At 42.6% G+C, this 24,499-nt stretch overlaps 2 protein-coding genes and 1 pseudogene across 4 annotated transcripts; 2 read left to right on the top strand and 1 right to left on the bottom strand.

Moving 5' to 3' along the window:
- Window positions 1-3,483: 3,483 nt before the first annotated feature.
- Window positions 3,484-9,784, top strand: LOC117493340 (annotated as a pseudogene).
- A 2,482-nt stretch (window positions 9,785-12,266) lies between these two features.
- LOC117492552 (cytochrome P450 2K1-like) lies at window positions 12,267-21,778 on the top strand. The gene is made up of 9 exons (XM_034142856.1): window positions 12,267-13,085; window positions 13,241-13,403; window positions 13,487-13,636; window positions 13,721-13,881; window positions 14,047-14,226; window positions 20,080-20,221; window positions 20,333-20,517; window positions 20,614-20,755; window positions 20,865-21,778. Exons 1-9 carry the CDS (start codon window positions 12,888-12,890, stop codon window positions 21,050-21,052), a joined length of 1,509 nt encoding a protein of 502 aa, XP_033998747.1. The 5' UTR covers window positions 12,267-12,887; the 3' UTR covers window positions 21,053-21,778.
- LOC117492551 lies at window positions 21,506-24,497 on the bottom strand. 3 transcript variants are annotated; one of them, XM_034142853.1, is made up of 4 exons: window positions 24,362-24,497; window positions 23,202-23,870; window positions 23,023-23,124; window positions 21,506-22,829 (listed from the first exon to the last, which is right to left on the bottom strand). In XM_034142853.1, exons 2-4 carry the CDS (start codon window positions 23,838-23,840, stop codon window positions 21,882-21,884), a joined length of 1,689 nt encoding a protein of 562 aa, XP_033998744.1. In that variant the 5' UTR covers window positions 23,841-23,870; window positions 24,362-24,497; the 3' UTR covers window positions 21,506-21,881. The 3 variants fall into 3 exon arrangements, with proteins under 3 accessions (XP_033998744.1, XP_033998746.1, XP_033998743.1); XM_034142855.1 differs by having other exon boundaries at window positions 23,208-23,870; XM_034142852.1 differs by having other exon boundaries at window positions 23,023-23,136; window positions 24,362-24,496.
- Between the last annotated feature and the right edge of the window lie 2 nt (window positions 24,498-24,499).

Here is a 24,499-nt window from a genome sequence, read left to right as displayed (position 1 = left end):
GTTATTATTTACATTGCTTTTAAAATCGTTCTGTGTGACACGAAAAAAATGGCGAAATCGTGTTGGTGAACACGAATCAATAGATTAATTTCGTGACTATAACACGAAATGCCGTGAGACTGTGTTGCATCATCGACCCGACGCAGTCCCCCCCCCCCCCCCCCCGTTGTTGTTGTTGTGAGCTCCGTTGGGGAGAAAATCAGCGATGTAAGGCAAGGCAAGGCAAGGCAAGGCAAGTTTATTTATATAGCACCTTTCAACACAAGGTAATTCAAAGTGCTTTACAAAAATGGAAGACATTTTAAAAATGGCATTTAAAATCAGTCATTAAAAAGGAAAGATAATAAAATAAACATTAAAAGAAAAGGTAAACGCATACATGCCAACCTTTCCAAATCCAAAAGAGGTAGGTTTGCGCGTGGCAAATGTGCACGCTCAAATTAGGTAATCAGAACCCCAGTAATTACATGTATAAACCATGTATTTAACATATATTGCATCATTTTATGCATTTTTCAGAAAAAGTGGTAGTTTGGTAAACACTAAACAGTGACATCAACGACATGTTTGGTCTGTAAAATGCCCGAAAAGTAAAAGAATGGGAGATAAATATCCCAAAGTCTCCACATTTTATTATATTTTTAATGTGTTTCTGGTCCTCTTTCAGTTGCATTGTTGGAGAAGCCTGTGACATAAGATTTTCAACGACATAATTACTCTGTAGCTATGTTAGTTTGACAATAAAGAACCTTGAACCTTGACAGTGTAGATCAGGGGTGCCCAACCTTTTTTGAACCGAGAGCTACTTTTAAAGTGGCCAGTCTGCCGAGATCTACCAGTCCAAATAGAGAGGTGTAGCCATTACTGACAGCCGACTACCAGGTAAATACACACTTCTACTTGTATAAAACTGACCTTTGTACGATTAATACTTCATAAAATACTGCAGATCCTTTATCTTACCTCTTTCTAATCTACACACACACAAGTATTTAACTGAAGTTACACAACAGTGTTGTTGATACAGAGTAGGAGTTTATTCACACGTCACATACTACAGTGGGTAATGTTTTCAAGAAACATTGAACAGTGCTGCCACATATGACACAGGAAAAAAAGAAAAGACTCTGAACCCTTTCTTTGCCATTATATAAAAATAGTGTTGCTACAAAAGTATAAATTAGTTTTACTAATAAGACAACTCAGATCTGAAGCTACACAGGAATCTGCTGCCAGAGTGCAATAAAAAAGACTAAATTAATAGAATCAAACCCTTTTCTTTTTTTTGCATTTTAGTAGAGTATAAAAAGAAATGCCTTTAAAATAGGATGCAAGCAACACTAGTTTCTTAACCTGAATTGATAATAGACTATACTCAATTTAAACAGAACAGATCTTAAAGTTTGCATTCTTATACCATTTTGTACAATAATTATAATGAATAAGTTCAAACAAACTAAAACTTACAGCTGATTAATAACGGTATCTAACTTGAGTTTTTATTATATCAAAAACCTGTTGAAATGCTACTGTTATTTTTACTGTCCCCAAAAAGCGTGTCCGCAGCCTCCAGGAATGCTTCTTTCACAACCTCGCCGTCTTTGAAAGACTACATGTGTTTCGCAAGAACGTGACTGACACGATAAGATGCTATGGTAGCAGCCTTGCTCTTGTTGTTGGGCCTGGTGAAAATGGACTGCTGTGCATTTAGCTGTCCTTTCAGGTCCCTCACCTTTTGGGAGCGTAGGGCAGAATTAGGAGGGAATTCCGTCTCGTAACGTTTGTGCACTGTTTTGAAATGCCGCTCCTAAATTACCCTTCTTCGATAAAGCCACGCTCGCATTGCAGATGAGACAGATAGACTTTGAATTGGAATAGATACAGAGTGAAAATTATATATTTTGGGCTCTTTTGCTTCTGCCATAATTGTGGTCTTGTGTGTGCGGACTGCACAGCAAACTAGTGCCCACTGCCCACTGCCTACAGCCACGCCCCGATACATGGGGTCACGCCAATCACAAAGCTTTGATGCGTTCATGTGCATTATTCTGGCACAGGAAGATTATGTTATAGGACATTAACGATAAAACAGAATATTGTTGTTCTATTTTTAGACACATCTCGCGATCGACTGAAACACAGAGGACTGTTTGTATGATGGGATCACAGACACGCTGCAAACGGTGTCCGCCAAAAGTCGAGTCCAGTGTCTATGTAGTGTCATTTTTATTTGTTATAGTTTGGGAAGATTGAAAATCGGTAGGGAGAGTCAGCTAAGTCGGTAGGCGGTAGAAACATGTCAAAAGCGGTAGACTACCGCCCAAATCGGTAGGGTTGGCAGGTATGTAAACGGTGACGTCATGATGCAGCAGCGGCAGCTGGGCGGTGTGAACCAGGGCTGCCAACACTCACGCATTGAGCGTGAGAGTCACGCAATTAACACATATCTCACGCACTCACGCCACACATGCCTTTCCTCACGCTAAGTTTTCGTTCACAACAAATGTATATAAATATAAAAATAAAGTGAAGGAACAGCAAACCGAGCGGTCTACGAAATGAGACGGTCAGGCTTACGGAGGACTTCCTGTTTGCGTCACCTGACACCCGCGGTCCGTAGCACTGCCGCCTAGCAACCTGGACAGCGTCACGCATTGTGATTGGCTGTACGGTATTTGCACACTGATTGGATGTAACGAGGGTATACCGGGGGGTCTGAGCAAAGACGAAGGAGAAGGAGGATGAGAAGAATAAGAGAAGGTAAGGAGAATATATTATAAGATATTTTCGCGCCACAGGTAAAGTAAAAATATTTTCTTTTGTTCTTTTTTAATGAATTAAAGTTAATGCTAACAAGTGCTAGTATAGCCCTAATAATTACATAAAGAAAAAGAAAATCTGTTTAAAGTTGTGTTTCATATGGGTGTTGAGAGATGTATCCTTAAATTCATTTTGCTCTCAAAGTGCACCAGATTGATGCATTTAACTTCAATATTTAAAAAAAAAATCTTCCCGGGGGAGCATGCCCCCGGACCCCCCTAGAGGAGGTGAGGACCACCCCCACTTATAAAATAGCACTTTACCCCTGCTTACACCTATATGCCATTTTATATGCTGTGAGCTGATTATCGAGCCTTCATTGTAAGAGTCGCGGGTACACTGTGTATGTGCGTACTCCACTGTAGCGCCCGGTACATTAATGGGAAGCCCTAGTTTGTACTTGTTCAATACATTTGTAACACTGTACACATGGACGTTTCTTTTTTCGGTTCACCAAAAAAAAAAAATCTCACTCCAAGCTGAACTCAAATGTTGGCAGCCCTGTGTGAACAGAGCGGGAGCTGAAAAGGGAAACCGGAACTGAACCAGAAAAGCTCTAGCTAGGAGCTAGAAAGGGAAAAGCGCTGGTGTGAAAGCCGCATAAGAGAGGAATAGAAAGGCTACATCTTGACAGAAACTTGAGGAAAAACTAGAAGACCTGTATGGGACAATCAAGCATTTATTTCTTCCTTGAACACTGAAAACAGCTGTTCGACGACAATATTTTCTAAAGGAAGTCAAGTCCCGGTGACAGCAGGATCATGTTGGAGGATCTTTTCCAGTCTAGCACTTCAGTCTTTTTGTCTGTGGCCATTGTGGGTCTGCTTGTCCTCCATCTTGTTTACTCAAGCTTCAGCTCCAAAAGCAGGAAGAGGGAGCCACCGGGGCCTAGACCATTTCCCCTGCTTGAAAACTTGCTTCAGGTGGATCTCAAGAGACTCGACCACTCTCTTGTTGATGTGACAACTGTTTTGTTTGTCTTAAGCTATAAGGTATTTTCATTGCTTTAATATGAGACAAATAAAACTGTATTTTAACATTGTTAATTAAATTAGAATTCCTACAGAGGAGAGTCTGTGGACAGTCAGTCTCACTATTTATTGCTCCATCTTTTTAGCTGTCCAAAAAATATGGACCAGTGTTCACAGTCTACTTAGGAATGCAGAAGGTGGTGGTCCTGGCAGGATACAAGACAGTCAAACAGGCTCTGGTCAACCACGCTGAGGAGTTTGGAGAACGAGAAGTCACTCCAATATTCGATGATTTCAACAAAGGACACGATAAAGAAATGTTTCTTTGTTTTGTTTTACTAGCCTGATTTTGTCCTTGTCTAAACATGTAAAAAAACTCTTCTATCAAGGCATACTGTTTTCCAATGGCGAAGTCCCAAGATTTTGGGATGGGCAAAAGGATAACTGAAGGGAAAATAATTGAAGAATGTGGCTACCTGATTGAAGAATTTCAACAGCATGAAGGTAACATTATCTCCACTTAAACACAACATGGGTTTAAACAGCAACATTGAATAAATTACTCGCGTGCTCTATTTTTCTTAGGTAAAACCTTCGATAACACCAAGACAATTAATTACGCAGCTTCCAATATTATATCCTCTCTCGTGTTTGGAAAGAGATTTGAATAGGATAGGACCCTGACATCCAAGCTATGTTGGAAAGAGACCATGAAACCATCCGTCTTAGGGGAACAGCATCCATTCTGGTACTACAGACTGATTTCAGATTGACTAACTTGTGATGAAGAAAAACCTAACACTTAAGAGCTACTAATTAAAATGGCTAAGTTGTAAATGTTTAATCAAACAAAAACATTATTCTAATATTACTAGCTGGGGCTTGATGTCTCATGGGGCTCATGGCTGTCATAATTGTTACATTAAGTCCTAAAACAATGAATGTGTTTGGTATTCTGCTGTATTACAGATATACAACGCGTTTCCTTGGCTGGGACCTTGTATTAAAAACTGGAGGGATTTGATGAAACTGGTGGAGGACAGCATAAAGGAAACAAAGAGCATGATAGCGGAGAAGGGGACTCTGAACCCTGACATGTGCCGATGCTTTGTGGATGCATTCCTGACCCGTAAACTGAGTCTTGAGGTAATATGTCTAACTCCAGTGAAACCACCCCGGTTGATGATACTGATCACTGATTAATTTGCCTGTGGCCCTGAGAGATCCTCACACTGCACATTGACACAACAGGGTAAAATCTTTACCACACAACGGAAACTGTTTCTGGATGACACATAAAGTGATCCACGCGCAATAATCATGTTGTCATGGATTCAGGACTATAATGTTTTGAATCTCATTTGGTTACATGTTGCGGCAGTTGTAATGCCATAATAAAATGGTCTGTAGATATTATATCTGAATCATGTGATCACAATAATAGAGAGCCGACTTCATAAGCAATAACTTCTTCAGCCATAAAAACAGCAAGCTGTTACAGCCATGTGCTTCACTTTTAAGTTTCCCCTGGAAACAGTTTCCATTGTGTTGTGAGCTTTTTGCTGTGCTTGTCTAATGGTGAAGATATTCCTTCATTTGCATGTGTTATCCTTCATGGTCACTATAGTCTTTTATTTATGTTTTTATTAGGAGACCAATATCAAAGATTCACACTACAATGATGAGAACCTGGTCTACAGTGTGATAAACCTGTTTGCTGCTGGGACTGATACTACATCAAATACACTTCGGTGGAGTTTTTCAAGGTGAAATATTCAGTTTACAGTGTTTCCTCTTGAAGACCATTTATTTGTATTTCGATATTGATCCAACTTAATCTTGATGTTATCTGAGTCCAGACAAGGTCCAGGAGGAGCTGAGCAGGGTGTTAGGAGGCCGTCAGGCCAGAGCTGAGGACCGGAAGAACCTGCCGTACACTGATGCTGTCATCCAGCCGCGTTCACACCGGAGTACTTTTCACCGTACTTTTCGCGTTTAGTTCCGTTAGTACCCCTTATGTCGCGTTCACACCAAAAAGCGTACTTAATCTCGGGAACCTTTACCCCCATTTTTAGTGCCCGCTGAGCAGCGATGTGCAGTCAGTGGAGGCAGGGGAGGCAGAGCCTCACCTGTCATACTCCAATGTAACGGAAAAACAATTAAAGAAAAACTAAATAATAATAATAATAAAATGTCTCCACTGATCTTGTGTAAATGTGATTTCTGTATGATTCCAATCGCATTTTATAGTCAAAATCAGCAAATTTGCCGAGCTCCGCTACGGGAGCGATGAGAAGTGAGGCAAGCACGAGCACTGCCTCACGTAAACCCACAGTAACTTGCTGGAGCGCGGGCACTAATTTAGCGCGGCCACTTATTTTGTGAGCGCGCTCAAGCCATTTACTGTGGGGTGACGCATTCTGAGGTGAGGCACAGATGAGCCCTGCCTCAATTCAGAATGCGTCACCCCACAGAAACTGGCTGGAAAGCGGGCCCTAAGCGCATGCCTGTTACCATCTCACTGTATGTCACCAATGTAATGTTTGTAGATCCCTTTATTACATTTATCCTCGCCATCCATAGTCTCTAAATAACTTATTTCACATATATATGATATTTAGGTTCGCTGGTCTCTCGAACAACGGCAATGAAAAAATCACCAGGGGAGGCAGCCATAACCTCTGCCGCACTGAAGGGGGCGCACGTGAGCCCACAGGTTCTTGTTGCTACTGTTATTCTACCGCAAACAACAAAGAAACTAGACTTTTGAAACTAGAGGAAGATAAGGAGGACTTTTACAAAACAGTAATAGAGATTGTTGTCCAGAAGGATAGCATGCAAGTCAAGGTAAGACCACAACTGTAATGAAAATGGGATCTTACTTAGAAAGAACAATCCAATATTTAGATTTTGGGTATCCTTTTGTTGATCGGTCTGTTTAAAATTAATCATAGCATCAGACTAAAAAAGCTTTTGAAAATAACAGAATATTTCGATTAAGGTCAAAATAGGCTATAATATTTGTAAATCTGACTCTGAAAGAGTCAGTGCCTCACCAGCCATGAACCTCACCGCACGTCACTGCCGCTGAGAGATCGTACTTTCCTGTGGGAAAAAAGTGCCCCAGTGCTGATTGGCTGGGCGAATTGCAAACCACGCCCCGTACAACTGTGAAAATGTTGTGTAGAGCCGCCATTGTTTTTCCTCGCTACAAAAACCCAGCGCACCGACGGAGAGTAGTTTGTTTTTGAAAGCAGTTATGGCAAGCATCAAGAAATCATCGGAGCGGTGGAGTGATGAGGAGGTCTCTGCGCTTCTGGAGATCTACGCCGAGGACGCGACCCAGGGAATGCTACTGAAGCCAGTTCAGTAGCTTTCACTCGACCTGGGAATCGTGCACAGCCCCACGGCATACCGGCTAAAAATAAAGAAACTCAGGCAGGACTACAAACGGCGGATTCAGTAGCCAACGATGACGACCACGACGAAGGTAAAATCAACTACATGCACTGGGGTTTTAATCTGCACAATAATGGTCTCAGATGTACTTTTATTTGCTCAGTAGATCAAGCTAGCCATGCTAGGCTGAATAGGCTAACACCGGCCCCGAGCTAGCTACATCTAGCTAGCTAGATATTCTCGGCCGCTATGAAAACGTTTTGACTTGTGAATAACTGTGCAGTGTTTCTGTAATTTGCTTCACTAACTCATGGCACTAATCGTCTGTTTCAGGCGAGGATGGACAATTCTCGGGATTGGAAACAAGCGAGCTTTGCATTCTAGATCACAGCGCTTGGTCGTCCCCCTTACCAGCAACCAAGCGCAAAGGTACACACACTGTAACTTTGTCTTGAAAGAACGTTACGCATCGAACTGATGTTCACAATCATGTTTATTTCCTTCTTGGTACAATTATGAAACAGCGTGAAAACGTATTCGCCTAGACCGGCATTTACAAATGTTCGCGCCTTTTTACTCTCTCACAAACATTGTAAACATCCGGGCTAGAGGTCACATGACTTCCGGTAAGAAAACTTGCCTCAACAACATTAAACAAAGTTCAAGCATACATGAAGCACTCTTCAAAAATACAAAACAATAAAGAAGGGCACTTTGAGCGGCAGCTACACACACACACACACACACACACACACACACTAGTATGTTGCAAAACTACATGGCGACTAAACAGATCTTGTATCTTGCTTATTTTCCCCTCTTAGGAAAGCGGACACGGGATGCGAATTTCTTTGACACCGTCCAGGCGTTGGAGGACCGGCGTGCCGTGGTGAAAGAGTCGATGCACGGGGATCAGATGGTGCTGTTCACCAAGGCCCAGGAAACGGAGGACAAGATGCTCACCAGTTCATTTTATATTATTGTTATTACTGTTATTATATAGTCTTGATACAACGGACACTTTATTTTATATTGATAATGTTAATTTACATGTACAACTTCTATTTTATTTACATTAAAAATGTGAACTTCTATTTACTGTTAAACAGATCCTGTATCTTGCTTATTTCTCCTGACACTTTATCTTTAGTGACCTGTGTAGCATCCTATACATCACATGTAAGTTATTATTCTGATACCATCATGTTTCATCGGTTATAAACTGGCAAAGCTTTATTTGTCATTTATTTATCATCAATGTTGCAACCTTGTGGAGGAATGGCAGGGGCACATACACAAATATGATAATTTATATAATTTTAAATATTATTTTACCTAAAACTAAATGTTTTTATGATTGTCCTCTGAGGAGGACCTGGGGATTTGCAAACTTTTAATTCCCCCCCCCCATTTTACACAACACAAAATGGAGTCCACTATGGGCCGAAACTAACATGTAGGTTTCCATAGTGTTTATGGCAGACGGATGCAGTGGGTCTCAGGAAGATATATATATAATAAAGGTGGGTTTGCTGCTGAGCCTATTTACTGTGCATACAGCACACCTGGCACAGTTTATTGTTATTATATTGCCACACTGTACACTATTGTAATGTTGCCTGTCTTGACTGGAAAATAAGAGAGAAACAAAAGCACTGTACAAAAGATCAGCTTTATTGTCAAAATGTTTACAATGTACAATTTACACGCTGTTCAGATGCCTCATAAGGGCTGTGGCGTGTCTTGCCCCCCAGCCTCGGCAATGGCTGGCCCATCAAGCTGGGTCGCCGGTAAGGCAGTCCATTCGTCCCTGTACTCATCATTACTTTCACAAAGGTTATGTAATATGCAACATGCTGCCACCTGGATTTTGATCTTGTCCATCTTGCAGTCGTTTCTTTTCATCAAGCACCGCCACCTGCCCTTCAGTCTGACAAAAGCGTTCTCCACCACCACTCGTGCTCGGCTTGTTTTGTTATTGTACGCAAGTTGCTCAGGCTGCATTAACTCAGTTACAAAGCGGTATAACATGAGCACAAACAGCACAACTTCAGTCGACTCCATCTCCATCATGTCTGAGGTCGGAAGGTAAACAACAGACGCCTAATGTACAGCGAGTGGGTGGGCGTCGCAGGATACGCGGGAAGTTTTTCTTCTTCTTCTTCTCTTGTTTTGTAGCGGATTGCAAACAACTTTAAGGTGCATACCGCCACCTACTGTACTCGCCGTGAAGTGGTTTGTGGCCTGCCAGTAAAGCCAAAGCAGAAGAAGAAGAAGTGACGTCAGCGGCTCATTTGCGTAATCTTCCCTCAGGGAAAAGTACTCCGGTGTGAACGCGATCTGTACTAAGTGCCCTGGGGTAAAAAGCGTCGGGGCTCTGAGTGCCGGAACTAAGTACAGGAAAGTACTTGGTGTGAACGCGGCTTGAAGCCGCGTTCACACCAAGTACTGGCCAACAGAGACTGGCCAACATTGTCCCCATGGCCGTTCCCCACAGAACTAGAGTTACAGAGGATGAACTGGATCTCACTCCAGTTGTGGACTTCACCCTGACCCCTTCCCCTCATGAGCTGTGTGCTGTCAGTCGCTACTGAGGACGGGAGCCGGTCACTTGTCACTTGTGGTCACTCAGTGGGCCACGATGTGGGAGGGGATGTTGCGTGAGAATGCTGCATTGACATTTTACCGGTTGGCTAAAAATCTAAGGAACCCTGATGGTATACAACCGGAGCAATTATTTTAATCGATTATATTGAAGGGTGACAAAAAAGTAAAAAATAATAGGGGGAAACAAATCATGGTCATACTTGGATTTAAATTGCAACAGGTATCACTGCCTTTGTCTGTCACCCCAAACCAACAGGAGGAGGTGTGCCTGCTTTCCACACTATTCCTTCCTTTAAACTACTACCAGGCCACTCAAAAGGGACCTCATTAAGCATACATGTTTTCATCCTTTTTAGATGTTTTCTTCCCTGTTGGCAGACCGAATCATTACTATTCCCTCCCCCATCTTATGCTTAGTTATTTATATTAGTATTTTGGTTTTGGTAAAATATGCTAACATACATTTAAAATGTTGCCATACTTTTTCTTGTTCAGTTTAATTGTGGTAGTTCTGGTTAAAGATTAAAATACTGCTCTTGCATGCCAATCCTCCAGTGCAGGTCATTAGATGAATTGCACCTTTTAGAAATGCAAGTGTATTCATAAAAACAAGTAAACCGTGCAGTATACTTAGAATATGTTTGCTTCTCACACACTGCCTCATACATGTAAACGGGAAAGTGATTTGTTTTATAATACTCTTTATCAGTTAGCAAAGAGATATGAAAACTAACAGGGCATGATTCTAGTTGTTGTGATACAAAATAAGGAAGATTTTATATATTTTTGAATCTGCCTACTATGGTCAAGATGACACATAAACATATTTTTCCTAAAGCCTTGCATTCTATTGCTGTTTTTGTTCTCTTTAAATGTACTTTTGGTAATAAAATAAATCAAAATAGGAAATGCTACAGCATAGCCTATGTTTACATGAAGGCTACTAAGGTCCTTCCACTTTTAAAATATTGACTTGCTGATCCTGCGAAGAATGGTTGGAGTTTATCACTCGCTAAATGGAAACAATGCAGTCCTGGAGAGCTGAACAGCTGTTTGGAAATCAACTGTTTTATGTAATGCTTCACTGAAAGTCTGAGAATGTGGCCGTTTCTCAGGGTGTTTCTCAATCTCGAGTAAAGCTGCTCCAGAGCCACTATTTCAAGCATACTACGTCATCGAGTGCCGCCGAAGTACTGTTCCAATGTCCAGCATACTTGGAATTCTACCGAGCCCGGCGTACTTCGTTTGGAGAAATTGCGAGGCTGCACATGTGTAGACTCCGCGGTCTTAAAATCCACACAATGCTTTGCTCACGGACCAATTTCCACAAATCTGTGGCGGAAAATGTAAGGCGGGGCCTCTCATATGACGCACACCTGCACACTTGCTAGCCTGTTCCACTCTTTAGCCTCATCCCAATACCCCTCCTCGACTCCTCTCTTCCCCTCCTCCGGGACTTGACCCGGAAATCGATCAAGACACACCATTTTGAAGGACGTCCCAATAGCTGAAATGCACACGGAGGAGTCGAGGAGGGGTGAGGGAGGAGGGGTGCGGGAGGAGACGAAAGGGAGGATACACGAGAGCAGACTACGCGGAAGTGTTTTCACTACTCGCGTATAAAAGCCCCGCCCCCACCTTCACAGCTGGTCGATTTCAACACAGGAAAACGGAGAACTGGAAGAATGAGTGGAAAAGCGTCACATAAATGTATAAGTGCTCACAGCTCCGTGGGAATTATTATGTGCAATTCATTTCTTAAGGTTATACTAACAATTTAAGTCATGTTTAATGATCTTGAACGTCACTAAAACATAGCTATTAAGAAAGCTATTTCATAAATGGCTAGATCTTAATAAATAAAAATTATTTGTTTTGTTTTGTGTTCAAATATTGAGTAGTTAAATTATTTAAAATTCACAGTCCTGAATGTGGGTTTGTGGTAAATGTGGGGATCTACAGGACACACATGTTCAGAGTAAAGGCTTTCACATTATTATAATTATAATTTTATTGAAATGTACATTTTACACCAAAACGGAACACAAAAGCAGGACCAACCATCATACATTGAATTCCTTGACTAAAAAGAGACAGATTCATCATTTAAATACATATTTAACAATAAATGGGCCGGTTCTAAGGGGTTATTCAGTTAAACCCAATGAGAGGGGATACAGCTGTGCACATGTCATCATTAACAGACGTCGTTTAAGAGTGACGTTTGAGTGAACGAGGACATCCCAATTAATACCTGAGGACTCCTCTGTCCTCGCGTCTCCTCCTCGTGTCTCTCGCTCGCATCTTACGGAGGCGGAGCTAAGACGCAAGGAAGGGACGCGAGTGAGGGAAAGGAGGAGTCGAGGAGGGGTATTGAGACGAGGCTTTTGTTTTCCGAATGCCAGGAAGTATTCTTGCCTCGCTTCTGAAGCAAGACGCTCGGAAGACATGTGTTACCAAGCAAACGTACTCGAGATTGAGAAACACCCAGTGGCTCTGCAGCAGGTTTACTCGACATTGAGAAACTGTGACTGGCTACATGTAGAGACATATGACTGTGTTTACAGGGGGCATGAGTATTTGACTGGGTGGGTAAGAAGCTGCAAACACCTGTATATGGGGTAAGAGGAGTAAGTGGGAGGTTCTCAGCATTAATACATGGTATACACCTATTCATGCCTGTTATACCGTATACTCTATCGCAGCAACTATACATCGCTCAAAACCATTTAGCATTTTCTTGTTTTTCTCACTATTCTTTAAAAGTCCTGGCTGTAATTTCCACATCTTGTATTTTAATGACTTAATTATGACAAATTACAGTTTGATTAGATCTGTGATCAGCTGGCTGACCTGAATAAATTAGATGGGTGTGATTGGTGCAGCATTTACAAAAGGAGGTGGGGACTCTTGGTCTACAGTACCGCCCATAGAGGGGTGAAATAAGGTTATATGTGAGCAGAATCTTTCAGCAGATGGAAAGAAAGGGAGCCCTGTTTCTGACGAGACATTTATCCCTTCATTGAACTTTAAAAAATAGCTTTAAAAAAGTTTTTCTAAAGTAAGTCAGGTACTGTAGACAGCAGGATCATGTTGGAGGATCTTTTCCAGTCTTCAACTTCAGTCTTTTTGTCTGTGGCCATTGTGGTTCTGCTTGGCCTACAGTTTATTTACTCAAGCTTCAGCTCCAACAGCAGGAAGAGGGAGCCACCCGGGCCTAGACCTTTTCCCCTGCTGGGAAATCTACTTCAAGTGGATCTCAAGAGACTCGACCGCTCTCTTGTTGATGTGAGAAATGTGTTGTTTGTCTTAAGCTATGTGGTACTTTTATTTGCTTTAATACAAGACAAGAAAGTTGTATTTACAAAATGCACAATTGTTAAGTAAATTACTTTTCTTATAGAGGACAGTCAGTCTCACTATTACTTGCTTCTTTCTTTTAGCTGTCCAAAAAACATGGACCAGTGTTTACATTTTACTTAGGAATGCAGAAGGTGGTGGTCCTGGCAGGATACAAGACAGTCAAACAGGCTCTGGTCAACCATGCTGAGGAGTTTGGAGAACGAGAGATCAGTCCGTTAGCCTATGATTTCAACCAAGGACACGGTAAATAAATGTTTCTTTGTTTGTTGTGTTTTACTAGACTGTTTTTGTCCTGGTCTGAACATGTCAACCACTCCTCTTTCCAGGAATAATCTTTTCTAACGGTGATGTGTGGAAAGAAATGAGGCGTTTTGCTCTAAGCACACTAAAAGATTTTGGGATGGGCAAAAGGATTACTGAAGGGAAAATCATTGAAGAATGTGGCTACCTGATTGAAGAATTTCAACAGCATGAAGGTAACATTATCCTTACTAACAATGCATAGTTGTATACAGCAACAGAACCTTGAATAAGTTACACAATTACTCTTCTTTTCTTAGGTGAAGCCTTTGATAACGCCCATACGATGAATTACGCAGCTTCAAATATTATATCCGCTCTCATGTTTGGAAAGAGATTTGAATACAAGGACCCTGAAATCAAAGATATGTTGGAAAGAAACCATGAAGTCACCCGTCTTACAGGAACAGCATCCGTTCTGGTACTACAGACCGATTTCAGATTGACTAACTTGTGATGTAAATGTTTAATCAAACAAAAACATTATTCTAATATTACCAGCTGGGGCTTGAGATCTCATGGCTGTCATAATTGTTACATTAAGTCCTAAAACAATGAATGTGTTTGGTATTCTGCTGTATTACAGATATACAACGCGTTTCCTTGGCTGGGACCTTGTATTAAAAACTGGAGGGATTTGATGAAACTGGTGGAGGACAGCATGAAGGAAACAAGGAGCATGATAGCTGACCTGAAGGAGACTCTGAACCCTGACATGTGCCGATGCTTTGTGGATGCATTCCTGACCCGTAAACTGAGTCTTGAGGTAATATGTCTAACTCCAGTGAAACCATGGCAGGCTGATAATACTGATCAACAATTCATTTACATTTAAACCTTCTTTCACTGGCCATCGATAGCTCAACACACTTCAGATTAAGAAAACACATGCAAATAGAAACACAAGTAAATAAATAAAGTCTTCACCCAGTTTAATCCAGTATGGTCGTTGCCAGGAAGTGCGCTGGATTTAGAAGCAAATAATCATAGTGGCCAAATGGTGGTACTACATCTTTGGTGTCAGATTAGGCACATGGGTGAAGAGACGTTTGTGTATCCTTTATTGGAGGCGGAGCTTCTACAAAACACAAGTGTACATTCTCTATTTGCCCAGATATGGGCTGCTTCTCACTTCTGTTAAATGGATTCCTTGCGTCCCTCACTTGCGTCGTTTCCCTGCGACTAGTCCCTCCCACCAGGGAAGCATGAGCCGCTTTCACACCAAGTACTTTGCCGTACTTAGTTCCCAGCACTTAGTTCCCAGCACTTAGTACCCCCATGGAACTAAGAGCCAATCGCGTTCACACCGGAATAAGTCCCTGAGGGAAGATTATGCAAATGAAGCCGCTGACGTCACTTCTTCTTCTTCTGCTTTGGGTTTACTGGCAGGCCGCAAACAACTTCACGGCGTATACTGCCACCCGAAGTCCCCGGAGTTGGGGACTGGCTTCTACTGAAGCCTTCCGAGTAAATCGCCAGAACGCCGACACCTCCTCATCACTCAAAGTCAAAGTCAAAGTCAAAGTCAGCTTTATTGTCAATAATTCTACATGTTGTACATCCAAAAATATCGAAATATCGTTTCCCGCAGTCCTACAGTGTGACATATATACATAAAACAAAAAGGGCCTAGATAAACATGGTATACATTAAACAAAACAAAGGGCCTAGATAACCGGGGTATACAGTTTAAAATGTCAATAATATAATTTAAGTGTTTAAAGTACAGTTTCAGTGCAGTAGCATGGGAGATGGGCAGAAAAGTGAGTTAGGGGGTTAGAGTCCAGGACCATTTGGGGCAGGGGAGAAAGGTCGGAGGCAGGGTGGAGAGTTCAGGGGAGAGATGTCAGAGGGCGGAAGAGATGGAGGGAGGGGAGAGAGTTCAGCAGCCTGACCGCCTGGTGGAGGAAGCTGTTGCCCAGCCTGGAGGTGCGTGAGCTGAGGCTGAGGAACCTTCTTCCTGAAGGCAGGAGGCTGAAGAGGCTGTTGGAGGGGTGGGTGGAGTCACCCACAATGCTGAGTGCTTTGCGGGTGAGGCGGGTGTTGTATATGTCCTGTAGTGAGGGGAGTGAGGCACCGATGATCCTCTGGGCAGAGTTCACTATGCGCTGCAGGCTCTTGCGGTCGGCGGCGGTGCAGCTTCCGAACCACAGCGTGATGCAGCTGCTGAGGATGCTCTCGGTGGCGCCTCGGTAGAAGGACAGCATGATGGGGGGTGATGCTCCGGCTCGCTTGAGCTTCCGGATGAAGTACAGGCGCTGCTGGGCTTTCCTCGCTAGAGCGGTGGTGTTGTTTTTCCAGGGGAGGTCCTCAGTGATGGTCACACCAAGGAATTTGGTGCTGGTCACCTGCGTCACAGCAGCGCCGTTGATGGTCAGGGGGAGTGGGGGTCGACGGTGGGTTCTCCTGAAGTCAACAACTATCTCCTTTGTTTTCTCCAGGTTAAGGAAGAGGTTGTTGTTTTGGCACCACAGGGCCAGCTGGTTCACTTCCTTCCTGTAGTTAGTCTCATCGTTGTTGCTGATGAGACCCACCACAGTAGTGTCGTCTGCAAACTTCACAATGTGGTTGGTGCTGAAGGTGGGTTTGCAGTCGTGGGTCAGCAGAGTGAAGAGAAGGGCTGAGCACACATCCTTGGAGGGCCCCCGTGCTCAGTATGAGGGTGTCTGAGGTGTTATTGTTGACCCGTACAGCTTGTGGTCTCTCTGTGAGGAAGTCCAGCAACCAGTTGCACCGCTCCCATGTTTTTTTTTGTGTTGCCATAAGTTATTCTCTCTCCGTTGGTGCGCGGGGCTAATGCTAATGCTAATAATGCTAATGCCAGCAAATACAATGGCGGCTTCACAAAACTTTTCAGAGTTTTACGGGGCGTGGTTTGCAATTCGCCCAGCCAATCAGAAATGTGTACTTTTTCTCCCCAGGATAGTCCCACCTCTCTAGCAGGCACTACAAATGGGGGTAAAAGTTCTCTGAACTAAGTTCTCTTTTTGGTGTGAACGCAAAATTCCAGGCACTAATGGAACTAAACGGGAAAAGTTTGGGTAAAAGTACTCCGGTGTGAAAGCGTCTATAGAGAGACGCAAGGAAACCACGAGAAGCAGGGAAATGAGTTTTAAGAGCAATGGGACGTTGTTTCCTCCGGAGCGTCACGTGAATCGACGTCCGTTTGTGATGACGTAGCACAGCTGATCGTCTGACAGCAGCCAGCTCTCTCCCTGTTATTTTCACAAACACCCCCGCCTCTGTTACACAAACATTTGGATCATCTGTTGTAGACCCAAGTAAATAAAATCAAATAAGAACTCATTCTCAAAAAAGATAAACGCCATTCTTAAAATGTATAAACGAAAAAAGCGATCATGAAAATGTTTCCAATAAATTAATAAAATTATTTTTGATCACTTTGTTGTTCAGATATATCACATATTTGTAACTAAATGATACATTAAAGGTGGGGTATGTAATTTATTTCAGAAACACTTGTTATATTCCATGGAATGCTCTTAACATCCCGATAGCAATGAATATATTAAATGCTTTGACAATAACTACATTAAAAAAATGTCATCTGTGGAAGCCGTGGCGCTGTAAAAAGTACGACCAATCATTTTAGCCGGCCCGGCTAAAATAACTGGATGGCCTACCTGCCTGTCAGCCTTCCATCTGTGCACAAACTTATCTCGTGCCCTCATTGGTCATGTGCACGTTCGTGTGTGTTGGAGGAGGGGCTCTGTAAGGAAGTGGCAGATTTTTTCCGGTTGTGTATTTTCAAATTCTAGCACACTCGAGCCGGTTTCTCCAAAATTACCTATCCCACCTTTAATTGAAACAAAACACAGTATAAACTGAGGAGTGACTCCTGTGAGGTTCATGTGTTTTCTTCACTCCACTGGGAAACTGCTCTCATGTCAAGAAGCAACAGATCAGTGCATGCGCTGCATCGTCCAATCAGTGAGCGATACACAGTAAGGGGGCGGGGCGAGTGTCTGAGGATTTCACCGGAGGATGGTCTGGTAGTTCCTCGATTATCGCTCCTCCGTTATCACTCCTCGATCCTCGATCCTCGATCCTCCGGCAAAAATAAGGCCACTGGGACGGTACTCAAGATGGCGTAGACCAGGGGTCGGCAACAGGCGGACCGCGGTCCGGATCCGGACCCAGACGCCGACATATACGGACCCGGACCTATAATCAATACATTAATAGGGGATTTCAATTTTGACGGGGCGATTCTATTTTAACCGCCGCCGACAGGGGGCGAAAGAGACGAGTGAGCGATACAGGGAGAGAAACATAGAAGAAGAGACGAGAGAGCGGCAGACTAGAGAGAAGCGGAGAGGAAAGTGAGTAAAGAGAATAATTAGCGATACAGGCAGAGAAGACGGAGAGGAGAGTGAACAGGCGTGTTAGCGGCAGACAGGGAGAGACAAATAATGACACATGGCGCTCTCCAAGAAGAGGAAAGTGGACAGTGAGAACAGAGCTTTTAACCCTGAGTGGACGGACTCATTCATGTTCATCCTGCCCACTGGGAGCACAGAGCCAGTGTGTCTCATTTGTTCATTGACCGTGGCGCTCAAGCAGAATACAAAAATCAAGTCACTGTATTCAGCTCGCGTTATATTTGAAAAACGAGTAATCTGATTACAGTTACTTTCGTAAACCTGAAGTGAATACATTTTGGAATACTTATGGGAATTATTGGTGGAAAAGTTTCCTCATAAAATGTAATAGTCATTACCAGCAGAACTGTGTGCACACTGCACAGCGCTGCAGCGTGTCTGTGAGCGAGAGAGAGATGCAGCGTGTCTGTGAGGCCCCGCCCCCGCACGCAGATCAGAGAGAGAGATCTCTTTTAAAATATATTGAAAGTTAGAAACGGAGATGGTTCGATAAAATGTGCAAGATAACGTTTATGTAGCATTTCTTTATTGTCGAAATGATGACATTTCATAACGGGATCAAATCAAAGTGAATGGCCTGCTGCTGCTGAATGCATGGGGCAAGTGACTGGAAACAGTTTTAAAAGTTATTACGTCGTTTCAGATAATAAATAATAATGATAATTCATTCTATTTAGGGGCGCCTTTCAAAGCACCGAAGGACACCTGACAATTCATAACATATTCTAAGGAAAGGTTTAAGAGAGTACAAAGAATGCAGTCCGGGTGATGTTTTTTATGTGGGGTGCAGATGAGAGGGAGCTGACCAGAATGACACCAAGATGTTGTGTTTGAGTTGTGCTCTTGATAAGCCATTAAAACAGTAAAATAAGTGTCTCCTGTTCACCAAAACATACCCATCTGTTATGGAAAAATAAAGTATTCCAAAAGTATTCTAAAAGTAATCTGAATACATTACTTTTTTAAGACACGTAACTGTAACTGTATTCGGATTACTTTCAGAGCCATGTATTCAGTAACCGATTACATTTACAAAGTAACCCTCCCAACCCTGATTAAAAGTGCCAAAACGCCACTATGAGACAAAACACAAAGTGTTTGACCAAACATTCCCTCTCAAGTCAGAACTGAGGTCACAAAAAATAAGCAGTCTGAGCCCAATATGATCAGTCCACCAGGATCAAAATTAAAACTAAATATCGTTCCAGGGCAGGCTAACCGAGGCTAACCAATGAGCACCTGCATGTGTGTATGAGAATGGCCCTGACACCATTTCAGCCCAGATTTAAACTCCGGGCAGGACAAGCTCAAGCTCAATTCTCGCACTGAATTAAAACAAAGTGAGTGAGGGACTGCAATATAAGAGGGAAAGAAAGAGAAACTTTAAAACTGTTCAATTGTTATGATGTGTAAAGACTGATATTGTTCTATAATCGTCTGAAACTGTTAAGTCATGATGTGAAATGGTTAACAAAGCTATTTTATTTATTTCTCTATTTTATTTTTAAATGCAGCCCGAGGGGAACATTACATATATCCACAGTATTTACTGTATATCTGTATCGTTCAATGTTCATTGACAATAAATATTGTTGTTTTTGAATTGTACTTTCTTTATTTGATTGGCAGTCGGTTGTTGATGACATGCAGACGTTGATAAAGCTACAGGCTACTTCAATATATATCACACTAATTCATAAAGCAAGTTAGACATTTTGATGTTCCGGACCTTTGCATGGGGACATTTTCTCTAACTGGACCTCGTTGAATTTTAGTTGAATACCCCTGGCGTAGACAAATCAACTTCTGGTGATACAGAGACCGAGGAGATAAAAAATAAGAGAAGTGAGACGCAGCCATGGTAATTTTTAAACTCAATATTTAGGCCATTTCACCTTCATGCGCCACTGAGCAACTTTCATAGGAATCAATGGGATCCTTTATTGCTGTATCCAGTTCTCTTTTTACACCCATGGTCGTTGCGATGTATCATGTCCTCCCCATAACGTGCTATGTGCATTAAAGTCCCTGCATCCCAATACCCTCTCCTTCACTTATCCATGTCTCTACAGCTACATACAGTATGACTGATGGTTTCCTATAGGCTATACTCACCTCTCTAAATGAAATATCTTCTCTTGTAAATGTTGCACAATTTATAATGTATTGAGCACAAAGGTCAGGCCACTATTTACTTTTCTGTGTGTCTTTATTAGGAGGCTGGTGACAAAGATTCACACTACAATGATGAGAACCTGGCCCACAGTGTGATAAACCTGTTTGCTGCTGGGACTGATACAACGGCAAATACACTTCAGTGGTCTTTACTTTTCATGGCCAAGTACCCTCAGTTTCAAGGTGCATAATATGTCCGTCTGGTGAAATTCAGTTTACAGTGTTTCGACTTGAACACCATTTATTTGTATTTCTATATTGATCCAACTTAATCTCAATGTTATCTGAGTCCAGACAAGGTCCAGGAGGAGCTGAGCAGGGTGATAGGAAGCCGTCAGGCCAGAGCTGAGGACCGGAAGAACCTGCCGTACACTGATGCTGTCATCCATGAGACACAGAGACTGGCCAACATTGCCCCCATGGCCATTCTTCACAGAACTAGCCAAGACGTCACCTTCCAGGGATACTTCATCAAAGAGGTCAATTACCTAAATACATTTGCTTTTAGTTAGATATTGTGTGCTTTGGTTCCACAATTTAAATAAAACCACCTTGCTCTCTGTTTTTTCCTACAGGGGACTTGTGTGCTTCCTCTTCTTACTTCTGTCCTGCAGGATGAGAGTGAATGGGAAACCCCACACACTTTCAATCCTTCCCACTTCCTGGATAAGGAGGGTAAATTTATCAGGAGAGACGCCTCCATGCCATTTTCTGCAGGTATAAAAACCTTTTATAGATATAATACATACATACATACATACATACATACATACATACTCATAGAAATGTCATCCAGTTAACTTGCTGAAACTCTTGGTTCTCAAAGGTCGCAGGATGTGTCCTGGAGAGAGTCTGGCTAGAATGGAGCTGTTCCTCTTCTTCACCTCCCTCCTCCTGCGCTTTCGTTTCACTCCACCACCTGGAGTTACAGAGGATGAACTGGATCTCACTCCAGTTGTGGGCTTCATTCTGACCCCTTCCCCACATGAGCTGTGTGCTGTCAGTCGTCAATGAGGAAGAGAGCTAGAGCATTGCAGCCTCCATGTCACCCTACTGCCCAGAAGGCACTGCAGGTTCTGGTCCAGATTATTCTCACCGTACGCATAGAGTTCTGCAACTCCCTCCCTCCATCTCATTCAGAATGCAGCAGCCTGACTGGTCTTTAAACTCCAAGTTCTCCCACACTTCACCACTCCTTATGCTATTTTTACTTTATACCAATACTGTTCTACACTGCTGTGAATGGATCAGGCCCTTCTTTCATCCATGACATGGTTAAACCGTACACTCCAGCATGTGCACTTTGCTAAAAAACTAAAAGCTAATGTACTTGCATCTTTTGTAGGTCGCTTTGGATAAAAGTGTCAGCTAAATGATATGTAATACGATTGCCTTGCTTTCTGCTGTACACATTTGTATGTACAATATATTCAGACACTGCCTGACACATTTAAATGGGAAAGTGGTTTGTATTTTAATCATGACTTTATTTTATTTTTTTTTCATTAATCATACAGTAGAGGTATGAAAATTAACAGTCAGTAATGCTAGTCGAGATTATACAAAAATAATAGATAGAAAAAAGGAGTGACAAAGGTAGTGCCTGCACATAATCATTCCATTAATCATTGCCTATTGTAAGGACACATCATTATTATCAACACATTATAACTAAAGCACTGCATTCTATTGCTGTTGTATTCTCTTAAAATGTTAAAAATAAATACATTTTAGAATTGCTACAGCTTCTGTTCATTGTAAAAAAACATGTGTATATTAAATGTCTATGTAGAAGCACATCCAAGCCCCTATGGTCCCAAAACATTATGGCATCTGAAAGCTACTAAGGTCCTTCGACCTTGATAATATTGATCTGATCCTGCGACGAGAGGTCAGAGTTCATCACCGGCTGTGTGGACACACTGCAGTCCTGGAGATTCCTTGCCGAACAGCTGTTTTGGAAATCAGCTGTTTTATTTACTGCTCCACCGAAAGTCTGAGAATGTGACTGGCTGTATGTAGAGACATAGGACTGTGTGTAAGGAGGCATAAGGGTTTGACTAGGTGGGTATGAAGCTACATAAGCTTGTGTATGAGGGGGAGTGTGGGTAAGTGGGAGGTTCTCAGCATTGCTACATGGTGGAAAGCCATTCATGCTTGAAGGATTCAGTCCAGGCAGTTTAAAGGCCTCTACATTTTCTAAACTCTCTATAGAGTTGTAGTTTGGCTGGGTTTGGTTGCACTGAGTGTATGTGCCTGGACTGAAGTTGAAGGTGTCTTGGCTGAAGGAGGTAGATGCAGAAGCTGCTGGCAAACCAGAGGGTGAGGGAGTTTTGTTGTGCTGCTGCTGAACAACGCTACAACGTCCCAGATTGGTGGCCATGCACTGTAGTGTGCTGAGGATCTGCTTCTGAATGTGTGTCTGCTGCCCCTGCTCCCTCTCAAGGCGGCACTGCTGCTCCACCAGCATCTTCACTGCCAGACCCAAGCTGCGCACCTCTGAGCCCAGGGTCTGGACCTGATCCTGAAGACCACCTCTCCCTCCAGTGTCCTGGACTGCTTGCTGGGGGCTCGGGTTCCCCTCACTACGAGTTCCGCCCTGGCCTCCTGGGGTTTGTAGACGAATGAGGGCAACCCCAGGAGCTAAGGATGTTGAAGGTGCTGTTGGGCGGTTAGGAAGACGAATGCCAACCCGAGGGACAGGGTGAAGGGAACGCACAGACGGACCTGGTCTTTGTGTGAGAAAACGCCTGGTGGTGCTACCTCCATCGGACTGCCCTTCCATAAGAGTCTGTGTACATGACAAACAAACAAAAAACATTACAAAAGTTAACATCTAGTTAAAATAAAACATAAGGGCACTTCCACAAACCATAGTCTGTTTGGCTAGTCCAAATTAGAGTGAAGTTGAGACTTTTTTTTCTTTCTATAAATCCTTTTACGGTTTAACACTGCACAAATGTAAGTACTTCTTAACTTCTCACCTTTTCAGTGGTCAGATCACACGTTTCGGACAGTTGTGGTATTGAACTTCTCATATTGGCAGCTTGGACACTGGAGGGATCTCTCCTCAACAACGATGCTACCTGAGGGAAAGACTGTTGAAAACTGTTTATGCAGGTTATGACTAACAGATATTGAGAAATTATTTATAAGTAGGTACCTTCACCCTGTGTGCCAGCGCTTTATCCAAAAGCCTTCTTCGAGCTGCCAGTATTGAATTTGTGGCTGGAGAAGCTGTTACTCTCCTCCTCATCAACGCTGCAGCAGCTGTTAGTGTGGAAGACACAGCAGTCTCTGCTCTTGTTACAGTGGACTGAGGAACTGTTTGATGGCAGCTCTGTGCAAGGGAGGTGACACTTACAATCTGGATGTCATTTTCTTCCTTATCTCCCTCCTGTTGCATTTCTGGCCTGCTGCCTCCACTTGTCACCCCAGAGCCAGATGGCTTTGCACCAAAATCTGGATTTGTGGAAGTCTGTTTGACAAAATTTGAAGCAGCTGCAAAGCCAGCATGGTGAGATGCATCCCGCAGAACATTTTGAATTTGAATGTTACTCCAGCCCTCTTGTATTGCTCCGGTTCGATGCTGTATCTGTGCGATTGATGTGCTTCCTCCAGTCTCCATAGGTTTAACCCTCCCTGGCGGCCTCCCTTGGAACTCCCTTAGGAACAAGTAGATTGCCTGGGCAGAAACCTTGATGTTCTCCAGCTCCAACACAGCTTTGATCTTGCGTAAACTCAGACCAGCCTTCCGCAGCTCCACCACTTTGTGTTTCGCGGCATCATCCAACCGGCCCATGGTCTCTCACTCCAGGAAGGCTCTTAAGCTCTGAAATATTTATATCATATATTAGAAAAATACCGTAACTAACATTTGTTGTATGGTTTATGCTGAGAAATGAATGAACGAAATGAGAAGAATGTGTGACAATAGGTGCTGCATCTTTGGACATGTTCTACTCTGTAAAATACCAGTTACTTAATGCAGTATAGTGTGTAGCTGCCTCAATTACATAACATTTGTTCTCACGCCATCCCTAATTTTATAACAATAAATAAATAATTGTATCATGTTTTTGTTTTTTTACCTAATACCACGTTTGGAACAATACAATGTTTCTTGTTATAACACAGTAAAATCAACGTATCCCAGCCAGGCAAGCAACCTTATAAAATACTGAATACTCATGCAAGATTATCATACATATATACTTTTGTCAATATTTGTTTTTTTCCCTCTAACATCTGTACAAACCAGATGTTAGGTGAGCTAGCTCCTAGCTATTTTAGCACAGTACCGCTATAAAACAAAACGCTCACCTTGCAAACAAGAGGGCAGATGAATTGGTGTTTAAATAATTTCACGTACTATGATGAAATATTGAATCTTATCATAGCCACGATGTAGTCACACAAAGGTTTTATCGACAACATAAATAAACAAATGTACGTGGCGCT

The sequence above is a fragment of the Trematomus bernacchii genome, unplaced genomic scaffold (genome assembly GCF_902827165.1).
Source record: "Trematomus bernacchii unplaced genomic scaffold, fTreBer1.1, whole genome shotgun sequence".
Classification (NCBI taxonomy): domain Eukaryota; kingdom Metazoa; phylum Chordata; class Actinopteri; order Perciformes; family Nototheniidae; genus Trematomus; species Trematomus bernacchii.
Note: the sequence above shows the minus strand (reverse complement) of the source record. Positions and strands in the feature narration are given on the sequence as shown.

What these genes read in the sequence shown, in the direction of transcription:
- LOC117492552 (XM_034142856.1), top strand. Translation starts at nt 12,888, where the DNA reads ATGTTGGAGGATCTTTTCCAGTCTTCAACTTCAGTCTTTTTGTCTGTG. An exon ending in CAGGAACAGCATCCGTTCTG is followed by an intron (nt 13,882 to 14,046) that starts GTACTACAGACC and finishes GCTGTATTACAG; the next exon opens with ATATACAACGCGTTTCCTTG. An exon ending in CAAGTACCCTCAGTTTCAAG is followed by an intron (nt 20,222 to 20,332) that starts GTGCATAATATG and finishes ATCTGAGTCCAG; the next exon opens with ACAAGGTCCAGGAGGAGCTG.
- LOC117492551 (XM_034142852.1), bottom strand. Translation starts at nt 23,840, where the DNA reads ATGGGCCGGTTGGATGATGCCGCGAAACACAAAGTGGTGGAGCTGCGG. An exon ending in CGCTGGCACACAGGGTGAAG is followed by an intron (nt 23,137 to 23,201) that starts GTACCTACTTAT and finishes AGTTTTCAACAG; the next exon opens with TCTTTCCCTCAGGTAGCATC. An exon ending in GTGATCTGACCACTGAAAAG is followed by an intron (nt 22,830 to 23,022) that starts GTGAGAAGTTAA and finishes TCATGTACACAG; the next exon opens with ACTCTTATGGAAGGGCAGTC.